This window comes from Dreissena polymorpha, chromosome 16, assembly GCF_020536995.1.
Source record: "Dreissena polymorpha isolate Duluth1 chromosome 16, UMN_Dpol_1.0, whole genome shotgun sequence".
NCBI classification, from domain to species: domain Eukaryota; kingdom Metazoa; phylum Mollusca; class Bivalvia; order Myida; family Dreissenidae; genus Dreissena; species Dreissena polymorpha.
This window is the reverse complement of record NC_068370.1, coordinates 33,383,435-33,408,322: the sequence shown is the minus strand read 5'-3', so window position 1 is coordinate 33,408,322 and position 24,888 is coordinate 33,383,435. Positions and strand designations below refer to the sequence as shown.

At 35.9% G+C, this 24,888-nt stretch overlaps 1 protein-coding gene across 3 annotated transcripts in view; it reads right to left on the bottom strand.

Annotated features, from left to right (window-relative positions):
* Positions 1 to 20,202: 20,202 nt before the first annotated feature.
* LOC127861934 (p21-activated protein kinase-interacting protein 1-like) overlaps positions 20,203 to 24,888 on the bottom strand; it is a 35,642-nt gene continuing 30,956 nt past the window's right edge. For 2 of the 3 annotated variants that reach the window (XM_052400669.1, XM_052400672.1), the window contains exon 11: positions 20,203 to 20,375. Coding sequence is in view for 1 of the 3 variants with exons in the window: in XM_052400670.1 (XP_052256630.1) it covers positions 20,382 to 20,452 (71 nt within the window). In the remaining 2 variants the exon portion in view is untranslated. Of the gene's footprint in view, positions 20,453 to 24,888 lie in introns of all 3 variants that reach the window. The other variant, XM_052400670.1, reaches the window with a different exon arrangement.

Sequence of the window (24,888 nt, the reverse complement as noted above, 5' to 3'; positions counted from 1 at the left end):
GCCGAGGTCCATGCTCCCCCAGCTGAAGCTGCCAGTCCAGACCCTCGGGCTGATACTGAAGCGGAGCTGGTGATGTTCAGTACATTTTTATTTACCAAGTCACTGTCTTCATTTGCAAGTTTTGTTACTTTCAAATTTACATTTTGAATGTATTTTAAGAAGCGAAACTAAGAGCAAGTAACTAAATACATTTGCATTTAATGAACTAATTTTTATGTTAAGGTGTTACCCTTGTCGCCACCCATACTTCCATCTCTCCTGCCACCATAATGGCCTCACATACGTCACGCAGAACCACACTTAAGGTGTTGTGGGGGACCCTCCAGGCATATTGCATCTCACGGTACTTGGAGCCAAAAGGCAAAGTGCTTCGAGGTGATAGCTACCTTGGGTCCTGGTGCAAGGAGTGCTATCCAGTTGGAGGTCTTCTTGGTAAAGGCTGGTGTCAGTCTCTGCATACATTTATCGTACATCGCAGGAGGCATCCTGATAAAGTTCTGAAAGCTTTTGGGTCTTCGTTACGCAGCTCGATCATAGGGTATTCGTAAAGCCCCAGCTGAGGTCTCCTCACAATCCAGTCACGAACTAAGATATTCCGTACCAACCTCCCCCTCCTTCTACTTCTCTTAGCAAGGATATGTTGGGCCTGTATCAGTTGTTTTTTTGCTGGTGCTGGAGCATAAAGATGAGAATATCATGGCGTTCAAGGTTCATGTTCAAACATTGACATATAGACTGAGATTGCATAAGTCTAAGAAAATTGCTCTATCTGTATACCGCAAATAAGAAATGAAACAGGCGTGAGTAGGTAGTGAACATTCGTAGTTAAGAATTGTACGAGACATCGTTTAAACGGTCTTAGGTAGTGCATCGTGCGATGAAAACACCACTTGTCAGTGATAAGCCGCAAAACACACGCCATTTCCCATGTTACCAAAGCGTAACACCCGTCCGATGACCGTGCTCTGCCCTTGACAGCCCGCTAAACTCTCGGGTCTAATTGCGTCTTTAAAGTTGTATTCACTGCTGGAACATGAATTGTCACGTGTGTTTCACGCGTATTGCACGTCTATAGCACGTGTATCACCCGTGGTTGTCACTGGTATAAAGTTTCGAGCAGTTTAAAACTTTTTTCCCGCGTCCAACGACGTTCAGAATTTTCCCCACCAGCGTCCTGTTACGTCTGAACCTCGACTTTAGCTCGTCTTAAACTCGACATCAACGCAAACAACATCGTCTCCTTAACGGGAGATCAATTTTTGACGAGTTGTGGCCTCGATTAAGCCGTTAATCGCTATGTGACCGGGCCTTTAGAAATACCATATGATTAATGATTTGCAGAAAACGAGAATGCAGACGCAACCGACGACGACCACAGGCCATGTTCTAGTTGACGACACATCGGTTTACTATGCTGAGCATGTGTACTCGCCTTTGTAATTCTTTCCATGTCGGATTTAATAATAATCTGGACATGAAATCTGACCGCCAAGAGTGACCGTGACTTTAGACCAAACCTTGAATTAATATAATAACGTAGCCGCGAAGAAAAGTATTGAAACAAAAGTACCGATTTTTTAATTCGTTGATTCCATTAACCAATGCAACTTTATTTTACCTATATTTTACGACTGATATGTAAGACACCAATATTTCTAAAGCCACGCATTCAATAAACCAACAATTTTAATATGATTATAGGTGCTACCTATTTTACGGGCAAAAGCTTTTTAAGTTTTTTTGATAACCATGCATTTTTTAAAATATATGGACATGATTGTGTTCAAAATATTATAATTGTTGCAATAATTAAGTAATGCATACAATAAAAAAAATCTTAAAACGAGTAACATGTTCCAAGCTTAAAGATCCAGCATCTTATAAGTTTTTTGTTTTCTAGCCACAGGAATTTTTAGCTGGTTCGGTGTCTGCGGTATAGTGGATGGGGTGTCTGCTAACTGGCTTAGTCACTGGGAGGTCTCTGTATTGATTCCTTAAGTGGGAGCATTCTTTAGATAACCCTAAAGACATACTATGGCGTACCATTGGGATTGAAAGTCAAGAAGACCTACACGGTAAAAAGAGAAATGTACGTAGAAGTACAATAATTGTACGTCGACATAAATATAAAATACACTTCGAAGTATATATTTGTACGTCAAAGTACAATTTGTACTTCGACATTCATGTTTGTACTTCGACGTACACATTTTCTGAACAGCCAATCAAAACACTAGTCTCTTGAGCCGCTTTTCCTTCAGATTTATTCATAATAAATGTTTAAAATCTCTTTTTTAAGTGAGGACAAAATGAATAAAAATATCAGAATGGCAAAAAAAATATGTCATAGAAGTTTCAAGTATTTAATGCATTGAAATAGGTTATATACAGATTTGAAGAAGATTCAATTGTTACCTTTTTTTAAATTAAAAGTATTCAGCATATTGTGAGTATTAATTGATCATGCGGGGCGGAGTATCACGACCGTCCAGCGCATTACTGTGTAGGAAATTCCCAACGGTAACCAAACAGTTACCAAGCATTAACGGGATAAATAATGTATAATAACCTCCCCGTTGGTCGTATTTTGTGATAACCATAACTTGCATAAGTCAGAGGTTAATTCCGCCACGCCAGGTCAATAAATACGCACAATATCTATGAGTTAGCGGTCGATAGTCGCATAATTTTGTATAACTTATTATAATAATAATGTTTAATAAATACGCACAATATATATGAGTTAGCGGTCGATAGTCGCATAATTCGGTATAAATTATAATAATAATAATGTTTAATGTCAAATATCTCTAAAAGCAACAGATGTAAGGTGTCTTCTGATTGGCTAACACTCAAGGGTCGGTGAAAATTGTACGTCAAAGTACATTTCTCGTTCTACCTAGTAGGTCTTGTAGACTTTCGACGTCATAAAGACACTAAGTACTGGTCCTACCCAGGAAACAGTTTGTTTCATCAAATGTCTTAATTCAACTTCACAGCTTGCTAAAGCAGTTGCATTTAGCATACAGTACACTGATTTAACATAAACAAAATCATGTGATGTGTCAAATCAATTTTGATTGACAAATTTGACAGGAATTTTTTTTAATCCAATAAGTTTTAGACTGTCAAATAACACACACTACGTATAGAACGCCATACATGAAGCTTTCGTCTGTATATCATGGACTTCATCAGAAGAATGATTTCTACTGTTAGGAAACGTTTACACCACAAATTGTCTTCTTATTTATTATCAATGTATAATTATGTGTAACAGCATAACAACATACTTGTTTCGCAATTAAAATATTTAATAAATACAGGTATCTTGCAGGTTTTTTTTTTTTTCGCAAACTCTTGTTAAATAGTTTAAATTTTGTCGCCACTAAAAAAACTAGCCATTTTGTAGCAATTCTAAAATCACAGTCTAAACTGCATACACTAGGCTCTATAGTTACACTTTGAATGCAAATATTAGAATGCATCATATTATATCATCCATATTTTTTTATTTAAACGTTCAAATAACACAAAACATAGTACATATATAAAAAGGTATGTGGTATTGTGTGGAGATACAAAACAATTCACATCATTTATTTGCACATAAAATAATAGTGACAAAATAAGTAATACTAAAACACTGTCATTAACCTACAGTACAAGAATATTTACGTAACTATATGAAATTAAAAAGTGGTGTTATTGTTTTACCTTTTACAAAATTAACACTGCTGGTTTTGTACTAGCCATAAAACATGTATCATGTATTAACAAGTAACAACCAATTTATTAATAATTACACAATAGAACGGAAATCATATTAATTGCATTATCCATTTACTAAACAAGCTATTTGCTACTGTTTAGAATTACAATATCTTACTAAAAATGATCACAGCTACTTAGTGCTTTTACATACTGGTGGTAAGTTTGGTATTACTAGTTTAACATTTATTGGCAGACACTTGTCGATATACAGACAAAATTTACAGAACTTTCATATTTTTTCAGCATAATTGCCTTCAAATTGTTAATTTAACAACCCTTTGATATTGTTTGCACGTCTGATCTTATTATACCATAGCTGATTTTTGTTTATAGATAGACATATATAGACTTTTCAAAGTTCTATAAAAATTCACACATGTTCCATCCAAGTAAACCAACAGATATTTAGAATATTTCTCTCAGAAATTCCTTTAAGCAAACAGCGCAGACCCTGATGAGATCACGCGGCGTCTCATCTGGGTCTACGCTGTTTGCCAAGGTCTTTTTTTCTAGACGCTAGGCATAAATGGGTTAAGATCTGGAAAGATGGTACGTGTGCATGCAGTTTCTAACGTATAAACTTAAGAGAGATACTACTAGAAGACGTCTGTTGCCATACGTCTACTTTGTTGCCGTCTAACAAATAGAATGAGCACCAACAGCAGCTTCGACAGCATAGGCACGACGCAAGCGTTGGTCAAACCACCATCAGGTCATCCCTGGAGGTACTGTTATAATTATGTAGTGTTATGCAGATACTTAATTCCAAAATTGAAATACTCACAACAAGCTTTGTCTGTGTTCTAACAAATAGGGTTGCACATGATGCAACTTCCTTTGGCTCAATTTTTAAAACTCTTAGAGGTTATAGATTTTTCTTTTTAACACTTTTTATGACCCCTTAATGAGCATGTAACTGTTATCTTATCCTGAAAATATATCGTTTTCTTGGTAGAGATAATAATTTCATTCTCCAAAACGTTCATTCAGATAAAAAGAATTGTTTAATTAGTTGGGCATGAGTTATCAAAGTTAAAAAAATTGAATAATAATTTGTCATATGAAACTCTTTACAAGTTCGTGTTTATTATAAGCATTTGTTTTGAATTATTAAAATAATTTCAAGGTCAAAACAGTTTTTGTGGAAATTGTTTCCACAATTCTATTCCAGGCGGTGTAATTGAATTATTGATCGCAGCCTGAATGCAAATTTTAGAATTGTATGACCGGTAATTTAATTTTAAAATAAATATCGATTATCGATTCACGCTATTCAAAAATATATATTTATGAAGCACTTAATGCCTTCGTAAAAGTGAAGTAGTAAATCCTAAAGCCATTGTCATTAACAGTATGATGTTTGAACATGAGAACGAAATGGTAATATAAAAGGAAACTGACAAACATGTCATTGTTATATAAATTGCTGCATTATTTCATAACAAAGCACTTACAATAGTGTTATTTGTCTTGCTATATTGGCACTAAGCATTCCAGTAAAACACATATTTTCCTTAATGGGCTCTTGTTTGCATTATGAGTTCAAAAAGAGGTTGTTCATAATACACGTAGCAATTGTTATAGCAACCGACCGAACGACGTTATTTGAAATACGTTTGGCCATTCGGAAAGCTCGGAGTGGATTGTTTTGCGGAACAATTTTGATTTCGTACACTGTCATTTGTGTTTGGCGGTGGTTATTCATAGCGTAAAGCGAGCGTTTCGCCAATGCTGCACATTATTGCATTTTCGCAAACGTCATGAGAGCGATGGCGGGGCCCTATGCATTTGACAACGGTACATCGGTACGGAGCTATTACTTCATAGCCACTGCACTGGCGCTTGTGGTTATGGGAGTTTCACAGACAATGCTTTCAGCAAACTGCTACATAAGCAAGACGAACGTATTTCGGCAAGTGTGGCAAACAGATTTAAAAGAGTGCCTTGGTTTGTGCAAAAGACGGAATCGCTGCGCTGGCGTCCGGTACCACTCCGGTTCTCGGCACTGTAGCCTTCTCCACACCTGGCCGGATTCGCCTTATTTAAACAACAACAAAGAAGAACCGCCGGTGTGTACGTACGTTGACATAAGCACGTGGACTTCCACGGAACTGGGGCCTTGCAACAGCCATAATTGCGCAGATACAGAAGAGTGTAACTGGGCGACCGAAAATCCTCTAGGATACGTCTGCAAACCTACCGAATGTCCGTCTACCACCGATGTAACGGAGGCACATTTGATGTCACTAGATACTGAGATCGGTATTGAGAACAGGTACAAATGTAGCGCTGATTACAGCGGTGTTGGCAACGCAAAGACCGCATGTTTTGCAAACGCAACGTGGTCACTCACTGATTTTTCTTGTTTAAAACAATGCGTAAGGCCAAACATGGAATATGAACGGGCAGTTTTGGAACGGATTGATGTAAAAAACAACTTTGCGCTAGGAACGACCGTACATTTCAAATGCAAAAATGGTTATCACAGTGCAGATTTGAAAGGTACAAGATTGGTTTGCAATGATAAAGGCAAGTGGAGCGATTACAGTTTGATAGGATGTTGTCCTCATGGCGAACGCTTTGTGGGGAGGTTTTGCACAAAGTTATATCAAGGACAATTAGTCTCAACAACCAACGGTAAGCAACAATATACTAAGCATTAACAAATGCGTGTAATACATGTGTATGCTCAGAACACGAAATTATTGAAAGATAAAATAATCCGTCTTTTTTCTATGGTATTATATATTCGTGAACGTATAACACGTGAAAGTTACAGACTTTTAGAATGCCAGTCAATGAGGTGATTATACAGAACGTCAGAAATAAAAGCATCACAACTAAATAATCCATTTGAATGCTTTATTTCAGACATCAAGACTTTCTGCAAAGGTGTACAAAGTTGGTGGATGGAACTGTGGCCAAAAGTAGCCAATAAGTTTCTTTCATTTGAGCCTAACATCAATTTGCTGATTCTCAATTTGGAGAAACAAGATATTGCAAATAAGTACAGTCTTGAGCCATGCATGTCGGCGTCAGGGATCGAAGGCGCTACTGCGCTCAGTTATGACCAAATGGTGAGGTTCGCAAGAGACCACAGTATGCTCGGTAATGAGAAGTGCAGCTCCGTGCTGTTTTGGGCGGACGGGCAACCCGATGGCGGGGATTTGGAGGAGTGCGTGTATCTCAACCGCTCAGAGAGCGGCGAGTACCTCTGGCATGATGTGCGCTGCGACTTTGGCCAAGATTTCAGACCGGCGTTTGTCTGTGGATGGCAAGTAACGGACATCATCGAATAGTCATGCATTACAGGACGATAGTTGTTAAAGCCATAGTATTAACACATCGGTAGAGATTATTATTTTATCTGCCATGTTTTAAGTGCGCAGAATGTGAGAGACAGTTTGTTTGTTTGTAACATGTACACGAATGGACAATACAACGGTATGCGACTGATACGCACATTTTAATATTTCGATTTTTTCGGTCGGGGTGGGGGGGGGGGGGAGTGTCACCGGTGTACACAAAATGCTTATAAGATCGAGAATTTAAAAATTTAAATTAAAAAAAGCTGTCCCGACGGTGGAAACAGCATGGACCATACGAATAAATGCAAACCGAATTGTATTGCGAATCGAATACTACATGCGAAAACCGACCTCACAGAAAATAATATGACTGTTCTTTTATAATGAGATGTTTATTTTCGTTCACATGCGCACGATGGCAATGACTGAATGATCGAATATCCGTTGTGACTCTTTGAAAAATGCAGCTGCAGCCGTGATTTTAATAAACCTGTTTATGATAATGCATACACATACTAAATCAATAAAAATCTTCCGACAAAACGTCTCCTTTAAGTCTTTTTAACGCTCAAAATTAACGAAAATTTCGTAAAGTATTTCGTAAAATAAATTTAACACCTAAACAATCAGTGTTCCTTATAGCAATAGCCACAATTTCAACGCTAAATGTGGTATGATTACATAGATTTTGTAGATACAAAATGCTCGTTTTTATGTATTTGTGACACAATTAATTCCATATTAATTTCCCGCGAATATATCAATTCATACGACACCCGAACACTAAAATGGTACCATGTTAGTGTTCATGTGTCGTATGAATAGATATCGTTTGCAGGAAATTAAAATGGAAACGAAATTTTCGTTAATTTTGAGCGTTAAAAAGACTTAAAGGAGACGTTTTGTTTTGCATATTCAAAACAATAATAAAAACGAGCATTTTGTATCTACAAACATCTATTTTACCAGACCACATCTGGCGTTGAAATTTCGGCAATTGCCATAAGGAACAATGAATTTTATTTAATTAGCTTTATTTTACGAAATATTGTACGAAATTATCGTTTATTTTGAGTAGTAATGTTACTTTAAAAAAAGATAGTTCGACTATGTTTATAGATATTGACATCTATATACATCGTCGAAATATCTTTTTTTAAGAAGACGTTTTGTCGGAAGATTTTTATTGATTTAGTATGTGTATGCATTATAATAAACCGGTTAATAAAAATCACGGCTACAGCTGCATTTTTCAACAAGAGGGCCTGAAAGGCCCAAAGTCGCTCACCTAAGTTTAAAAGAAATGACCTGTTTTTTGCAGGCAAAGATATCAATGGAACAAATGTTCTAACCAAGTTTCATGAAGAATGAACAACAAATGGCCCCCTGGCGGCCATGTTTTTCAACAGACCTGAACCATTTTTGAACTCGTCCAAGGTATCATTGGGACAAATCTTCTGACAAAGTTTCATGAAGATCCGACAATAAATGTGGCCGCTTTATAGTGTTAACAAGGCAAATATTCATGACGCACGACGGAAGACAGACAATTGACAAAAGGTGATAAAAAAATTTCACCATGAGCAAACAAGAGATGTGTTTGTCAGAAACACAATGCCTCCTTCTGCGCCGCTTTGAAGCCATATATTTGACCTTGAAGGAGGACCTTGACTTTTCACCACTCAAAATAGGCAGCTTCATGAGATTCACATGCATGCCAAATATCAAGTTGTTATCTGAAGCGACATTGAAGTTATGAGCATTTTTCGAAACCTAAACACGAAAACCTAAACGCAAAGTGTGACTGAAGGACAGATAGACGGACGGACGGTCCGATCACTATATTCCCTCCTTTGAGGGCATATAAATATCATGCTCATAAAGATTGTCACCATGTTTGAAGATGATATTATTCAAACTAATTTAGTAAACTAAATCAAGATATGATATATACATTTGCACTCAGCAAGTGTCATTCAGATTGAACTAAAAAATGTGACTAAAAGTATTCACAATGTTATGTTTCACTATAAACAACTGTAGACATACAATAAAACCCAGTTTATTTTAGCAGAAAAGTGGACCCTTCAAAAGAGAGTATCTTGGGCATACTAGTATGTTGATAAATACAGAGTGGTCATTGTCTACTGTACTAATTATGTAAAGGTAAGCCAGTGCAATTAACTGGAGTCAATGTTGCCATGGAAACAAGTTCATAGTACAGTATATGCTCACCAATACACCAAACACAGTTGATAAACTTGGCTTATCAGTAAAGATCAAAGATAAGGCTCTATAGTGCATAAGTTCATGTACAGTTATTTTATGACATAGAAATAATAGGTTTATTAAGTGCATGCAAACTACTGTCTTTATGTACACCACATTTTATGAAGGAAGTCCCAGGTTTATAAAAGGGAGTTAACTATTAGAAAGTATGTACAGGTTATCTTTCTTTAATATTATTGCTTATCAGAACAAGACTGTTCACATGTTTTCATTATATACATATAGAGAAAACTGCCCCACCCCCCTGGCGGCCATGTTTTTCCACCCATCATGACCATTTTCGAACTCGTCCGAGATATCTATAAAATTGATGTTTAGAAAACAAATTATGATGATTAGGCAAAAAATGTGACTTCTAGTTTTCACACACTTTTTTACTATATAAATATAAGGAAAATGACCCCCCCCCTGGCGGCCATGTTGTTTTACCGATCCGAACCATTTTCGAACTCAACCGTCATATCCAGAAAACACATGTTCTGACCAAATTTCATGAAGATTGGACCAAAAATGTGACTTCTAGAGTGTTCACATGTTTCCACTATATACATATAGAGAAAACTGCCCCGCCCCCTGGCGGCCATATTTTTTCACCGATCTGGACCATTTTCGAACTCGTCCGAGATATAAATGAAGCCAATGTTTCGAACAAGTTTCATGATGATTGGGCAAAAATTGTGACTTCTAGAGTGTTCACAAGGTTTCTCTAAAGCCATAAAAGGAATACTGCCCCGCCCCCTGGCGGCCATGTTTTTAAACGGACGGGAACCATTTTTAAAATCAACCAACATATAATTTAGACAAACATTTTGACAAAGTTACATGAAGATTGGGCATCAAATGTGACATCTACAGTGTTCACAAAGTTGTTTTTTTTACCTAGTGACCTAGTTTTTGATCCAGCATGACCCAGTTTCAAACTCAGTCGAGGTATCAATCGGACAAATGTTCTGACCAAGTTTCATGAAGATCAGATAATAAATGTGGCCTCTAGAGTGTTCCCAAGGCAAAATGTTGACGACGGACGCCGCACGACGGACGACGCACGACGGACAAAAGGCGATCACAAAAGCTCACCATAAGCACGTTGTGCTCAGGTGAGCTAAAAAGTCACAACGGAAAGTATATTTTATTTTATTTCAGTCTCATCCATTTACATGTAAAACATAGTATATACAAGATATAAAAACACATATATAAAAACATCTGTAAATGGCCATTCAAATTTGAATTATAAAAGACTAAACAAAATAGTCTATGTAACACAGAAAACACATTTATGGTAAAAGATATTACATGTATTCCGTGAGTGAGTGAGTGTGATTGCGAGGGTAAGAGTTGTATGAATGTGGTTTAGGTAGGTGATATGAATACGAATGAATGAGTGAGTGAGTGAGAGAGATCGAGAGTGTTGTGAGTGTAGGTCGATGTGTGGCTGTTGAGTATAAGTTAGTAATGACAATAGAGGGATTATTGAGCTATAATGAATCACTATTCAAAGCCAGTGGTTGACCACTTAAGTTGAGAATGAGTGTGTTGATTCACTTGTCTTGTTGGTAACCTAGTGAATTGGTAGATCAACTACAATTTAACCTATGTATGCAATATCAATGTTTTCATATTGATATATGTAAATGTATCTGACATTTAAACATGATTACTGAACTACTGAAGAGAGTATATACACAATGCATTCAAAATGCAACAACTGTACAGTTACCTAAAAGCCATATCAGTAGTGCTAATCTTAACTTTCATTTATAAGATTAAAAACTGTCTTAAAAACTAGAATTTTAAGATACTAAAAGAGATATCGTCACTTTTGCCAAAATTGTAAAATGTAGATAAAACACATATCACCTAAGGCCATGCCTGCAGTAAACTAATTAGCACCACTGATATGTACTGCATCATATTCTTAGGAAAATCATAAATCATTATGTTTCCTTGTACGCTATGTAAAACCGTAAAATCAAGTTGGACTAAAAGAATGAATAATCTAAATATCTGATAGTATAATCAAGAAATACGGTAGTCTATGGAAAGTCGATCATTGAGTCATTGAAATCAAGCGTCTATGACAACGTTAATAATATTGGAATACAATCGAGAGCTGGGTCCCGTCACGCTTGAAGTTTGTATTATAATAATAATAATAATAATAATAATAATAATAATAATAATAATAATAATAATAATTATAATAAAAATAATAATAATAATAATCTCTTTATTTTCCGAAGGTAACTCATTAAGACAACACATTGATACAAAGTCATGCAAACAGTTTAACAATGGCAATCTTATTTTCAATGAGGCCTTCAAACAACTATGGTATGTATAATAAATTTCTACATTACAATGCAAACATGTAGACTTTGACGGACATAAGAGTACTGTAACAGTGTAATAGAAGTGTCATAAAAAGCAAGTATATTATATGACTTCTTTTATATTACTAATTTCTCTTCCAATATTGAAATGGTCACAAGGAACAAATATTTATTAACATAAAGTATTTAAGAAAATAAATGTATTGTTGATTACATTGTCCCATATGCACACACTCTAACGCACACACACACACACGCGCGCGCACGCACACACCTATACACACGCACACTTATACAATTACCATATCTTAATTAATACGACCAATAACAATAACAAAAAGTTAACAAAACCAGCCGCGTGCATTATTGTACCAAGTTAGAGTTTTAAAAAACGTAGAATACATTATTCTTGAAATAGTTTACGATTGATAGAAGTGGCTGATATACACAAATATTATAATTACAGAAAACAATATTCATGATCAGTGTTGTTCACAATAGGATATGAAATTACACAACTATTATGAAGAATGGCCTGCACCTCCTTGCTATATAAATAGTTTGAAAAAGCAATATATATATTTGTTTGCAGAAATTAAATCTACAGTAATCATTACGACACTTATGGAGGAGTATTTGACTTTTGAATAAGAGGAAAACAAAAAAATGTTACTACGCGTGAGACTCATTTTGCGTCTCAAAGAGGAAATATTTCTTAAGCCTATGTTTGAAAGTGGTGAGAGTGAGAGATTGGCGAATACTAACCGGTATGTGGTTCCATATTTCCATACCAGAGTAACTGAACGACATTTTTAAAAGGTTTGAGTGAGGTGTTTTATGCGTCAAATCATTGTTTGATATCGATCTTAAATTGTAATTATTGTTTTTCACCAGTTTTATCAAGTCGTCAATATATGTGGGCGTTAAATTATGACGAGATTTGTTAATAATTATACATGTGAAATATTTACATCTGTTTTCAAAAGAAAGCCATTGTATTTTTTGTGATAAATCATAATCATTTATATTTAAGTCATTACGTAATATAACTCTTAAAAACCTTCTTTGCAGTTTTGATATTCTGTTTATGTCTCTAGTATTTGCATTTTGCCATGTGACACATCCATAATCAATAATTGGTGTTACATACGCATTATAGAACACAATTTTCATCTCAGGTGTTAGAAAATATTGTATACGCCTGAACAGTGATAATTTCGAAACAAGTTTTGAACAAGTTATATCAACATGGGCCTTCCAATTTAAATGTTTATCAATATGGATACCTAAAAGTTTTTGGGTTGCAACATGTTTTATTTTTGAGTTATTTACAAACAAATTTAGATCTTCTGAATGTTTAACTTTTTGGCGTGATCCTATAGTCATGCAAGTAGTTTTATCTGGGTTGACTGCCATATTATTTATCATACACCAATTTTGTGACCTTAGTAAGTCGTCTTGAAGAGTGCAAGTTATTATAGTTATATTATTCCCTTTACAGTGGATTGTTACATCATCAGCATACATGTCAGATTCTGATGTTAGTTTTAAGGGTAGATCATTCACGTAAAGTAAAAATAACAAAGGTCCTAAAATGGAGCCTTGTGGTACACCGGAACTTATCATGCAGGTGTCTGATGTTACTCCATCTGCCCGAATTAGTTGCAAACGGTTTTGTAGATATGATTAAAAAAACTTCAAAGACAAATCCGAAAAATGATATAGTTTCAACTTGTGCAGAAGAATGGTGTGGTCTACTAAGTCAAATGCTTTTTTGAAATCTACAAAAACAGTTTCTATCATATAACCATCGTCCATACAATTTAACCATGAATCAACGAGTCTGATTAAAGCAGTTTGGCATGAGTGGTTTTGTCTAAAACCCGATTGGTGTTCATTTAGTATACAGGTTTCTTTTAAATATTTATTTAATTGAATGGCTACATGTCTTTCAATTATTTTAGAAATTGTAGGTAATATAAAGATAGGTCTAAAATTATTTGGATCAGGTTTATCTCCTCCTTTATGGAGAGGTACGACACTTGCTAATTTAAGTAAGTCTGGAAAGATTCCAGTTTAAATTGAAGTATTTATAAATGTCGTAAGAGGTTGTACGATATAATCTTTGCAAAGTTTAAGGATATTAGGTTCTATTCTGTCTAAGCCACTACTTTTATTAGGATTAAGTTTATCAATTAATGTAAGAACTTCCATAGGCGATATATATTCTAATTTGAACTCTCGATTACCCAATTTTTCATCTAAGAAATTGTTTAAATATTCAAAATTTTCAGGTTTGAAAACTGTTTTCTTAATTATATGAGATATGTTAACAAAATGTTTGTTAAGTTCATTAGCCACAAGCTGTCTTCCACTAAAATAAACATTGTTAATATTTAATGTACGAGGTAAAATTGCTCTTTGATTTTCATTATCATTTGATATGCTTTTGATAGATCGCCACAATTGTTTAATATCTTTCTTCTCTTTAACATCATTATTGAAAATAGCTCTCTATTTTTCTTAATTATGGAATTGCATTTGTTTCTCCATATTTTGTACTGATCAAAATTGTTGCAAGCCTTAAATGTATCCCTTTTTAATCTAGCCTGTTTTATTTCATCAGAATACCATCCAGGCTGATGTATGCGCTTAACCCGCTTACTTTTAATTGGCGCATTGTGGGATAATACTCTATTTAATATATTGTATAAAGTCGTTAGGGCCAAATTCGGATCATTGGTAGTTTCTATAATATTCATATCATATTGACCTAGATCTTGTAGAAACAGTGTTTTATCAAAATGTTTAAACGATCTATAAGTTATTTGTCCATGTTCAGATATAGACGTACTTTTAAGTTTACAAAGGAGTGTACACGTGATTGGATAGTGGTCACTCAGGCCTATTACTGGAACGTTAACTTCTGATACGCAAGATATTGATGTTGTGTAATACATGATCAATTATTTTTGATGACGTTTTTGTTAGTCTGGTTGGATATTGAACCAGTTGTGTGAGTCCGAAATCAAGTACAGTTGTTGCCCATTTTGTATTATTAAATTTATTAGGTGAAGAAAATTCAATGTTAAAATCACCAATAGCTGACCAATTCATATTTGAAGATTCTGCAAATTCCATTTGTTTCTCAAATGAATCTATCCAAGACTGGGGACTGTTTGGGGCACGGTAGATAAAGCACAGAAGATGTGATTTATTATTTTCGATAGCTACCTGTAGCCAAAAAGTCTCAATGTCCGAGGATTCTAGATCAAAGCGACGGACATAGCTTATGTTCTTTTTGGGATATATAATGAGTCCTCCACCAGCCTTTTTTGACCTGTCTTTACGTTCAAAAACGAAGTCGTTAATTAATAGATCTGTATCATTAATTGAACCTGTTAAAAAGTTTCACTCAAACCAAATATATCAATTGACCCTGGCTCTTCCATTATAAGTTTGAGTTCATCTAATTTTGGAAGAATGCGTTGAATATTCAAACTTGCTACACGAATACCTTGTTTGCTGAAAGTAAAAACGTTTTTAAGAATCAACAATTTATCTTTGAAATTATAATTCGTTTTGAGAGGAGGCATTTTCGATAAATCTACGTTTTTGCTAACATTTAGATACTGGTATGAATCATAATTGCAATTACAATACAACGTACATGTATTTTTAGAAACAAAAATGGTGTCAGGTTGAATATTATAGTCACAAATTATTTTGTTACATTCAGTACATATATTGTTAAGTTTAAGAAATAGGTTTTCATGAGTAAATAAGTCAGAGTTGATATGTCCGTCAGTGTTTTCCTACCATAATCTGTGATTCCGGCAATCTTCTGTCGAGTGGTTTGCTAAACCGCAACGTCTGCACGGTGACCATCGTCCACGTAGCTGAAAGTTTCTATTACCAAACTGGCGACCGTTGTTTTGGAAACGATCTCTAATGCCATATGTCGCTCCTGTCCATGGTGGCCGAAAGTAACGTGCAGCGGCGACTCTGTGTGTTAATTCTCTCGCGGACGTATGTTTGGACTTCACAATTGGAGTAACCGTGTTGATTTTCGAAACCAGTCTACTCGAGCCTTTTGGACACAGGTGTATACCGTCTTTGAAGTAAAACGGACGATTTGTGGTTTTATCAGCGTAAATGAACGAATGGTAGCAATCAATGAGAACAGCGCCCGTTTCCATACACAATTTCTGTATTTACCGGCCCGATGTCCGTGTCCGTTCGCGGACAGAGAGTGCATAAATATACAGTGCACTGGTGACGTAGAGCCTCAAATGTTGAGCGAAGCGTTTCATACACACTGCGTGATGTTCCGGAAGCTGCATCATTACCTCCGACATAAATTACTATTTTTGTGTATTTTGATATATCGTCAGTCAAAAGACGAGTGTAAATGTCTCTCGATTTCTTACCGGGAAGTGTACGTACGTCCACATTGCTCTGAAAGCCACGCTTACTTATACCTTTAAGAATTGAGTCTCCGATTAATAACGTTCTATTTTGTTCAAGTCTGGGTTTATGTACGAAGTCAGTAGTGTGTGCGTTTCCGCTTCCGGTCAGTTCCGACGTGTTTTGCGAAGTTTGCAAAGCAGGCGACGTTATTTCAACATCAAATGATTGCGTCGGGGGAAACGTTGTACGATCATTTGATAAATCATACGATCTAGTAGGAGTCTTCATCAATTTATTTAGCGATATTTCAGTTTCTTTTTGTTGCGTTAAAATATTAGCCATCTGGGTTTTCATTGATTCAGAGAAGGATTGCCATCGTTTTAGAAGTCCCTCGTTCAGGTTGCTCATTTGCGTTTTAACAGATTGTGAATTAGAAGTAACATCTTTCAACTTATTTTTCATGTCACTACAGCACAGAGTGTGTTGATTTTTTTAAACCACATATAATATCTTTTATTTCAGCAAGTTGCGTTGAGGTCTGTAGTATGTGTTCCCGCATTTCACTTTTGAGTTCATTTATTTCACTTGAAACGGATTTCATAAAATCATTCAATATCTCATGGATATTCGAATTTGTGTCTTTATCAATTCGACGAGCATGCTTTTCTTTTCGTACTGACTGAACTGATTCATTGAGGCGACGTAATTCTTCATGGCTATCGGATTCATTTTGATTTTCCGAAAGTTTAGATTCATTTTTGCTTATTGACATCAACAGTTTTTTGAAGGCACTGTTTACATCAGTTGTTGTTGTTTCGTCATCTATATTTATTTATATTCTGTAGTGTGGGATTTTTACTGTAATGAGCAACAATTGATGACTTGTATTTTCCAACAATATGTTAATAATTTTACACGCTTTAATAAAAACGATTAAAATATGAATGTTTTCATAAAGAATCGAATTAAATATTGCTCTATGCAGATGTGAAGGCTGGTCATCGATGTTTGGCCTCTATAAATCAAAGCGCTGAAGGCACTGCGCATGTAAACTACCTCAATATACTGGATGCAGGCCACTTTTTCAAATTATTTTGTTTTAATCGAAAGTTTAAATAAAACACATTCTATTCAAATTTTTCTAAACGCATATGCCGACACTGTGTGCGCACTGTTCAGCATGCGAAGTAAAAGTTTAGTAAAGCATAGTTTGCTCAAAGGGATAACTAAGGGAAAACGCAACTTTAAGTGCATGGCGTTCAAGATTTCATTCAGAATGTTTTACCGGTAACCGCTTACTTAAATTCTTCCGAATTTCTTAAATTTTATTATTATTTATCACCCTTTTTTGCAAATTTGCTTTATACGTGTTTTCCCATAGCTCTCTGTTAAACGTTAGCATAGTCCGTATGCTTTATATGTATTGGGCCTTGCCAACCTATTCGCATTTTCCGAGAAACTTGTCCCGAATATTTAAAACCATTTATACTAATGTTATTTCTTCCGTAAAATATGTACAGCCTGAGTGTAATTAGAATTACGTGCGTGTGTTTTTTAATAGGTCGCATGCGTCTTGTTTTGTTAACTGGAAGATTTTTTTCCCGTAACATGACTTCCTCCACTTAAATGTCATCTATGATGTATTTTAATTCGACCAAATTCTCAACGTCGTTTATCCAACTTAACGTTTGATTTGTTTTCAAAAATTGGAATCTTCATCATTTTGATATGCAAACATGAAACCAACAGGGCCAACTGTCGAATCTAAAGCGAAAATTCTGATAATTCTTGTTTATCATATTCAACCAAATTTCCGTCGTTTAACGGCGGCTATTTAACCGCATGACACTCTGTCAGTTAATCTGAATTAAAGACCTACAAAATACATTATGTATTTACAAAAAACATTATGTATTGTATAGGTCTTTGGCTGAATTTAGCGGGTTAACCAGTATTTAGTGCTGATATTGCCAGTTAGTGCCTACTGGAATCAATGGTATATCAGTGGTAGGGAAGGAATTGGCGCACAAAGAGAAGACAATAAGTTTAAAGCTATAGTGCTAGAAGCATAAACCCATAAAACACTCCTGAGACTGATGGCATATTTGTTATTGAAGAAAGGTCAGAACACTATATCATTGAAATGTTTAACCGTTTTCTTTCATTCAAAAGAATCGTACAAGTTAAAGTAATAGCGATTGAGAAAAATACGCGAGTAGCAATGCAAATAATAAATATTTCCAAACATAAAAAAACGCTGCACATGTTTGAAATGCGAAATCTGCATCCACCGCTTAGAGCATGGACTCTAGATGAGAATATACGCTCCGTGCTTAGAGCAATCGCGCTGTTCCATCACAGAAACAGGAGCATGTGTACTGCGCGGTAGTGTACAGGTCCTACAAAGTAACCATCCGGTTTGCAAAATGGTGACGTTCGGTTCCTCGGTTGGCTGCAGCCAGTAAAAGAGCATATAATACATTGTCCTTTAGTTTACCATACGTTGTCATGGGGCATTTTTTTGTATACACGCGTTTTCTTTGGATCATTAAAAAGACCCACTGTATTTTCATTTCTTGGTCGAGAAACAAAATATAAACAAGCACATTCGTTGAATTGATATCCCCCGCCATTATACTTCTAGACACAAGATATGGCTCCGGACACACAAAAAAAGCATTTTTTCAAAATACAAAGTGCCATAACTCTGTTATTATTCGATGGTGTACAATGCCATTTGGCGTGCATCATCCTCTTATCCATACATATACTCATACCAAGTTTCAATGAAATCTGCCAAGCACTTCCAAGATATGGCTCCAGACACAAAAGTGCCGGACAGACGGACAACGCCAAAACAATATCCCTCCGCCTATGGCGGGGGATAACAAGGGCTGTTTGTAAAACATGCATGGCCCCCCCATATGGGCTGTCAGTTGTAGTGGCAGCCATTGTGTGAAAACGTTTTTTGTCACTGTGACCTTGACCTTTGACCTAGTGACCTGAAAATCAATTGGGGTCATCTGCCAGTCATGATCAATTTACCTATGAAGTTTCATGATCCTAGGCGGAAGCGTTCTTGAGTTATCATTCGGAAACCATTTAACTGTGTCGAGTCACCGTGACCTTGACCATTACCCTAGTGACCTGAAAATCATTAGGGGTCATCTGCAAGTCATGATCAATGTACCTATGAAGTTTCATGATCCTTGGCATAAGCTTCCTTGAGTTATCATCCGGAAACCATTTTTACTGTGTCAAGTCACCATGACCTTTGACCTAGTGACCTGAAAATCAATAGGGGTCATCTGCGAGTCATGATCAATGTACCCATTAAGTTTCATGATCCTAGGCGTAAGCGTTCTTGAGTTATCATCCGGAAACCATTTTACTGGATCGAGTCACCGTGACCTTGACCTTTGACCTAAAAATCAATAGGGGTCATCTGTGAGTCATGATCAATGTACTTGTACCTATGAAGTTTCATCATCCTAGGCCTAAGCGTTCTTGAGTTATCATCCGGAAACCATTCGGTAGACGGACGGACCGACCGACATGTGCAAAACAATATACCCCCTCTTCTTCGAAGGGGGGCATAAATATATGTATATTTCAATATGATAACCGTTTCACTTATGATAGATTCCAAAAACATATTTTCATGCATGAATATTATCAATTTATTTAAAAGAGCGCACAATATAAGTACATCTTAAGTGGTAACATTTCATCAGCTGTATTTTTACATTTGAATAATATTTTGTATAAATAATGCCAAGGGGTTATATCCACCTGTACACTACCTGGTGCTAACATTTTATACGAATGTTCTTTAGTAAGAGCAGCTAAAAGCTAGAATCCCTGAAGCTGTTCCTGAAAAACTTACCAACAAAAACCACTTGAATATCGCCGTCCGGACGTCAACACTGATGAGAGTATAATAAGTTTGATTTGAGGGCTAAATCGCGCACTTCTAATGTTAATACGCTTTTAAGACGATACACTAAAGTAGACTGTATGTTGGTTGAAAACAAATAAATAAACACATAAGACATAATATAATAATGCAAAAACAAACAAAGCATGTATTAAATCCCTAAATTTAATGCATCTTTAAGATAAAATATGACATAAGAGGCATTCTGCTTCCAAAATGTTAAATGTTTAACAATTCTGATTATGCAGCGTTTACATATGTGTATTAAAAACTATTGGTTGAATTTAAACTGCATAACAGCCTTCAATTCCTTCACACTGCCACCTTTCTTCAACTAGCAATTTTCGCCCTTTTGTTTGCTTTCTTCTTTTTCTTCTTATCTGTTACCTTAACAAGAGACTCTGTAAAACAGAACACATGGACAATAAACCTCTGGGTTATATTGCTACTGCTAGATATTGCTGTGACCTCAGTAATGCTAATATAACAATAACAAGCTGAGTTAATTAAAACATTTCCTCTGTCGGTGCTGCTCCTAGATGAAACAGTTAACCAACAAATAGGCAATGTCAAGTCCCAATTACGTTAAGGTAAAAGTGAGGTTGGGTGCTATTAGTTGAAAAGGAATGGTAACCGTAGAATGCAATAATTATGATAGTTTTGAAGATTGGTTGCAAAAGGTGCTGTACAAAACAGTTCAATTCACATCATCAGTTACCGACGGACGGTTCATCATCTTACGTACACATGAGCAGCACAAATGGGTCTTATTCCATATCCAGTCAGTATAGGTCTGGACCACCCTGCACAATTGCACAAGCAAGAAAACATGAGCTACCCTGTCTGATAATGAGTCAACAAAACCTGCCATTACTTTATAGTAGTCAGGGAAGCACCTGATCTGACTGTGCAAATGCGATGTCTAGAGCTATGCTGGCCCAATCACATAAAACCCATTTTTGCATGAAACTGCTCTAATGTGACATTATGTCACATGGTCCGAAGCAATGGGTGGAAAAATAATCTTTGGTCATAACTCATAAGTAATATGTGTATGCATTGAAGTGCTCTTAGCATACTGCATGGTTCTAGAAGGAACCATCATATCTACTTTACTTGAACTTAAGTTTTGGGGTTGAGGTGAGGTTTAATGAGAGTCCAGGTCATTCAAAGGTCAAGGTTAAATTCAACTTGCCAGTTACAGTAATCTCATGATAGTATGGAAGTATTTGAAGTTTGAAAGCAATAGCCTTAATACTTTAGAAGTCAAGTTGATCTTAACACAAAATTTAACCAAATATTCAAAGTTACTACCGGTAAGTCAAAAAATGGCCATAATTCCGTCAAAATGCCAACAAGAGTTATGCAACTTGTCCTGTACAGTCCCCTTATCATAGTTAGCGAGTGTTCCAAGTCTGAAAGAAATAGCTATTATACTAAAGGAGTGAAGTTGCCAAAAACAAAACTTAACAAAATTGTCAATTTTCTAAGTATAAAGGGACCATAATTCTGTACAAATACCAGTCAAAGTAACATAACTTTGCCTGCACAGTCCCCTCATGATAGGTAGTAAGTGTATCAAGTTTGAATGCAAGAGCTTTGAATCTTTATGAGAAAAGTGGACCTAAACACAAAACTTAACCGAAAGCCGACGCTCAGGTGATGACAATAGCTCATATTTAAAAAAAAGAGGGCCTGAAAGGCCCAAAGTCGCTCACATGAGATATCAAGATATTATTGGGACAAATCTTCTGACCAGGTTTCATGAAGATCGGAAAATAAATGAGGCCTCTAGAGTGTTAACAAGGTTTTACTATAGCCATATAAGGAAAAATGCCCCGCCCCCTGGCAGCAATGTTTTTCAACCAACCGGCATCATTTTTGAACTCGTCCAAGATATAATGGGGATGAATCTTCTGACCAAGTTTCATGAAGATTGGACAATAAATGTGGACTCTAGAGTGTTAACAAGGTTTTACTATAACCATATAAGGAAAAATGCCCCGCCCCTGGTGGCCTTGTTTTTAAAGCAACCAAAACCATTTTCGAACTCATCTAAGATATTATTGGCACAAATCTTCTGACCAAGTTTCATGATGATCGGAAAATAAATGTGACCTCTAGAGTGTTAACAAGGTTTTACTATAGCCATTTAAGGAAAATAGCCCCGCCCCTGCGGTGGACATGTTTTTCGACCAACCAGCATCATGTTTGAACTCGTCCAAGATATTATTGGGATGAATCTTCTGACCGAGTTTCATGAAGATCAGACTATAAATGTGGCCTCTAGAGTGTTAACAAGATTGTACTATAGCCTTATATAGCCATATAAGGAAAAATTCCCTGCCCCTTGGCAGATATGTTTTTCAAGCAAACGTAACCATTTTCAAACTCATCCAAGATATAATAAACACAAATCTTCTGATCATATTTTATCAAGATTGGACAATAGATGTGGCCTCTAGAGTGTTAACAAGGTTTTACTATAGCCATATAAGGAAAAATGCCCCGCCCCCTGGCGGCCATGTTTTTCAACCAACCGGCATCCTTTTCAAACTCTTCCAAGATATTTTTGGGATGAATCTTCTGACCGAATTTTATGAAGATCAGACAATAAATGTTGCCTCTAGTGTTAACAAGATTTTACTATAGCCATATAAGAAAAAATGCCCCGCCCCTTGGCAGCCATGTTTTTCAAGCAAACGTAACCATTTTCGACCTCATCCAAGATCAAATTTCATGAAGATTGGTCAATAAATGTGGCCTCTAGAGAGTTAACAAGGCAAATGTTGACGCTCAACGCACGCTTGACAAAAAGCGATCACAAAAGCTCACCATGAGCACATTGTGCTCAGGTGAGCTAAAAAAAATAAATAGATGAGCTAAAATTGCAATAAATACAATTTAATCCATTGAAAATGGCTATGTTAGAATTAAGATTACATAACAAAACAGTCCAGAAAACTGCTGGTGAAAAACACCATTACAACATATATAATCTTGCCAATTACATTCATACTGATTTTAGCCACTAAACACTATTTAAACAAGACTATTGTCAAGCGATATGGTCCCCTACCGGTGAAACTCCACCATTGTCAGATTTTTTTTATTTGTTGCCATAGCAACCAGAATTTTCGACGCAGGAACAAAATGAAATAACTTGCATAATCTCCATATAGCCATCTATCCATGTTTCAAGTTTCATGAAAAAATATTAAGAACTTTTAAAGTTATCGCAGGATCCAGAAAAGTGTGACGGACAGACTGATTGACTGACTGACTGACACACAGAGCGCAAACCATAAGTCCCCTCCGGTTTCACGAGTAGGGGACAATTAAGACAAATGCATGTATACTGGAAAAATTAATCTCAGTCCTTCACAGCTTACCTTTAGAAACAACCTTTGGGCTACTGTTCTCTGGTTTGCTCTCAAGTTTCACCTTCTTTTGACTGGATTCTTTCCCTTCAGACTTACCAGCCTTCCTTTTTGCTTTCTTAGGACTCTCCTCACTCATGCCAGTGTTTTCATGTTTGTCCGACTTTACAATATCAGTCACTTCTGTCACATTGTCTTCAACAACACCACTAGTGTTTGCTTTCTTGGCCTTCCTTTTCTTTTTCTTGCTCGTCTTCTCTTTATTGGTGTCTGAAATGCTGTCGTAAAAATTTGAAGACTGCTCCTGACTGTGTGGTGTTGAAACATTGCCATGCATGTGATTCTAAAGCCTGTGCTCTTCTCTGTCAATAAGTTGGTGGTGATTTTCTTCTGAAAAAGTAATGTTTATGAGAGGTGTGGCCATGTTATTAATGATCTTATTACAGTAACAACTGTGGGAGTACTCAATTATTGCAGTTAGTGAAATTGGTGTTGTTTCAATACAAAAAATACAGCCATTAAACCAATAATAGCAGTATAAATGTAAGACAGTCCTTTATGTTAGTTTTCGTAAACAAAGTTGTTACAAATATACAAGTTGTGTATTTGTGTCCACAAGTATTTATTCAGAAATGTGTTCCAGACACAGATGCTGTGAATACACGTCTTTGGACACAAAACCCACTTAACATTATACAGGGGACAAAAAGACAAAGGGCCACAATTATTCCAAAACTGGTTGCAGCCAAAATACCTTCCTTAACAATCATTTACACCTTAGGGTAATTCAGCTGTAGTACTTTTTAATCAAAATCTGCATAGAAGTTATAGTAAAAAAAAACATTAATATTTAATTAGAAAATTGTCAAAGACACTGAAGCTGCAACGTCCCATCTGCAACGTCACATATTTTTATACATAGCAAAGCAACTAAAATATTCAATAATAAAAAACAGAGAAAGGATAATAGTTCTACCAAATTTGTCACACCCTAAATTCCTTTCCCAACAATCACCAGCACATTAAGGTAACTCAGCTGTGAAAGGATAAGAAAAATCCAACAAGTATTTACGGAGGAGTTGAAAACAAAATGTTGGACCTAATGTTCCACAGTGAAGCAAGAGGGATAAGACCCTTACTTGAAAAACTAAACTGCTCTAAAAATGTATGTGGTGTAAGTTAAATAATTATTACTTGTGACCTTGCTTTTTCAATTGTTTTAAAACTCTGATGAAATATTATGAGAAAAGAGGTTTTGATAAAGTTTTATGCTTACAGGACAAAAACATGTGACTTTAAAAATGATCACAACGCTTCACTATAATCAAGATTGGAAAACTTCTGCCGTAGCCATGTTTATCAAAACCGCAACCATTTTTAAAATGGGCAGATATATCATAAGAACAAATGTTATGAGCAAGTTTCGTTAAGATTGGACAACAAATGTGGATTCTAGA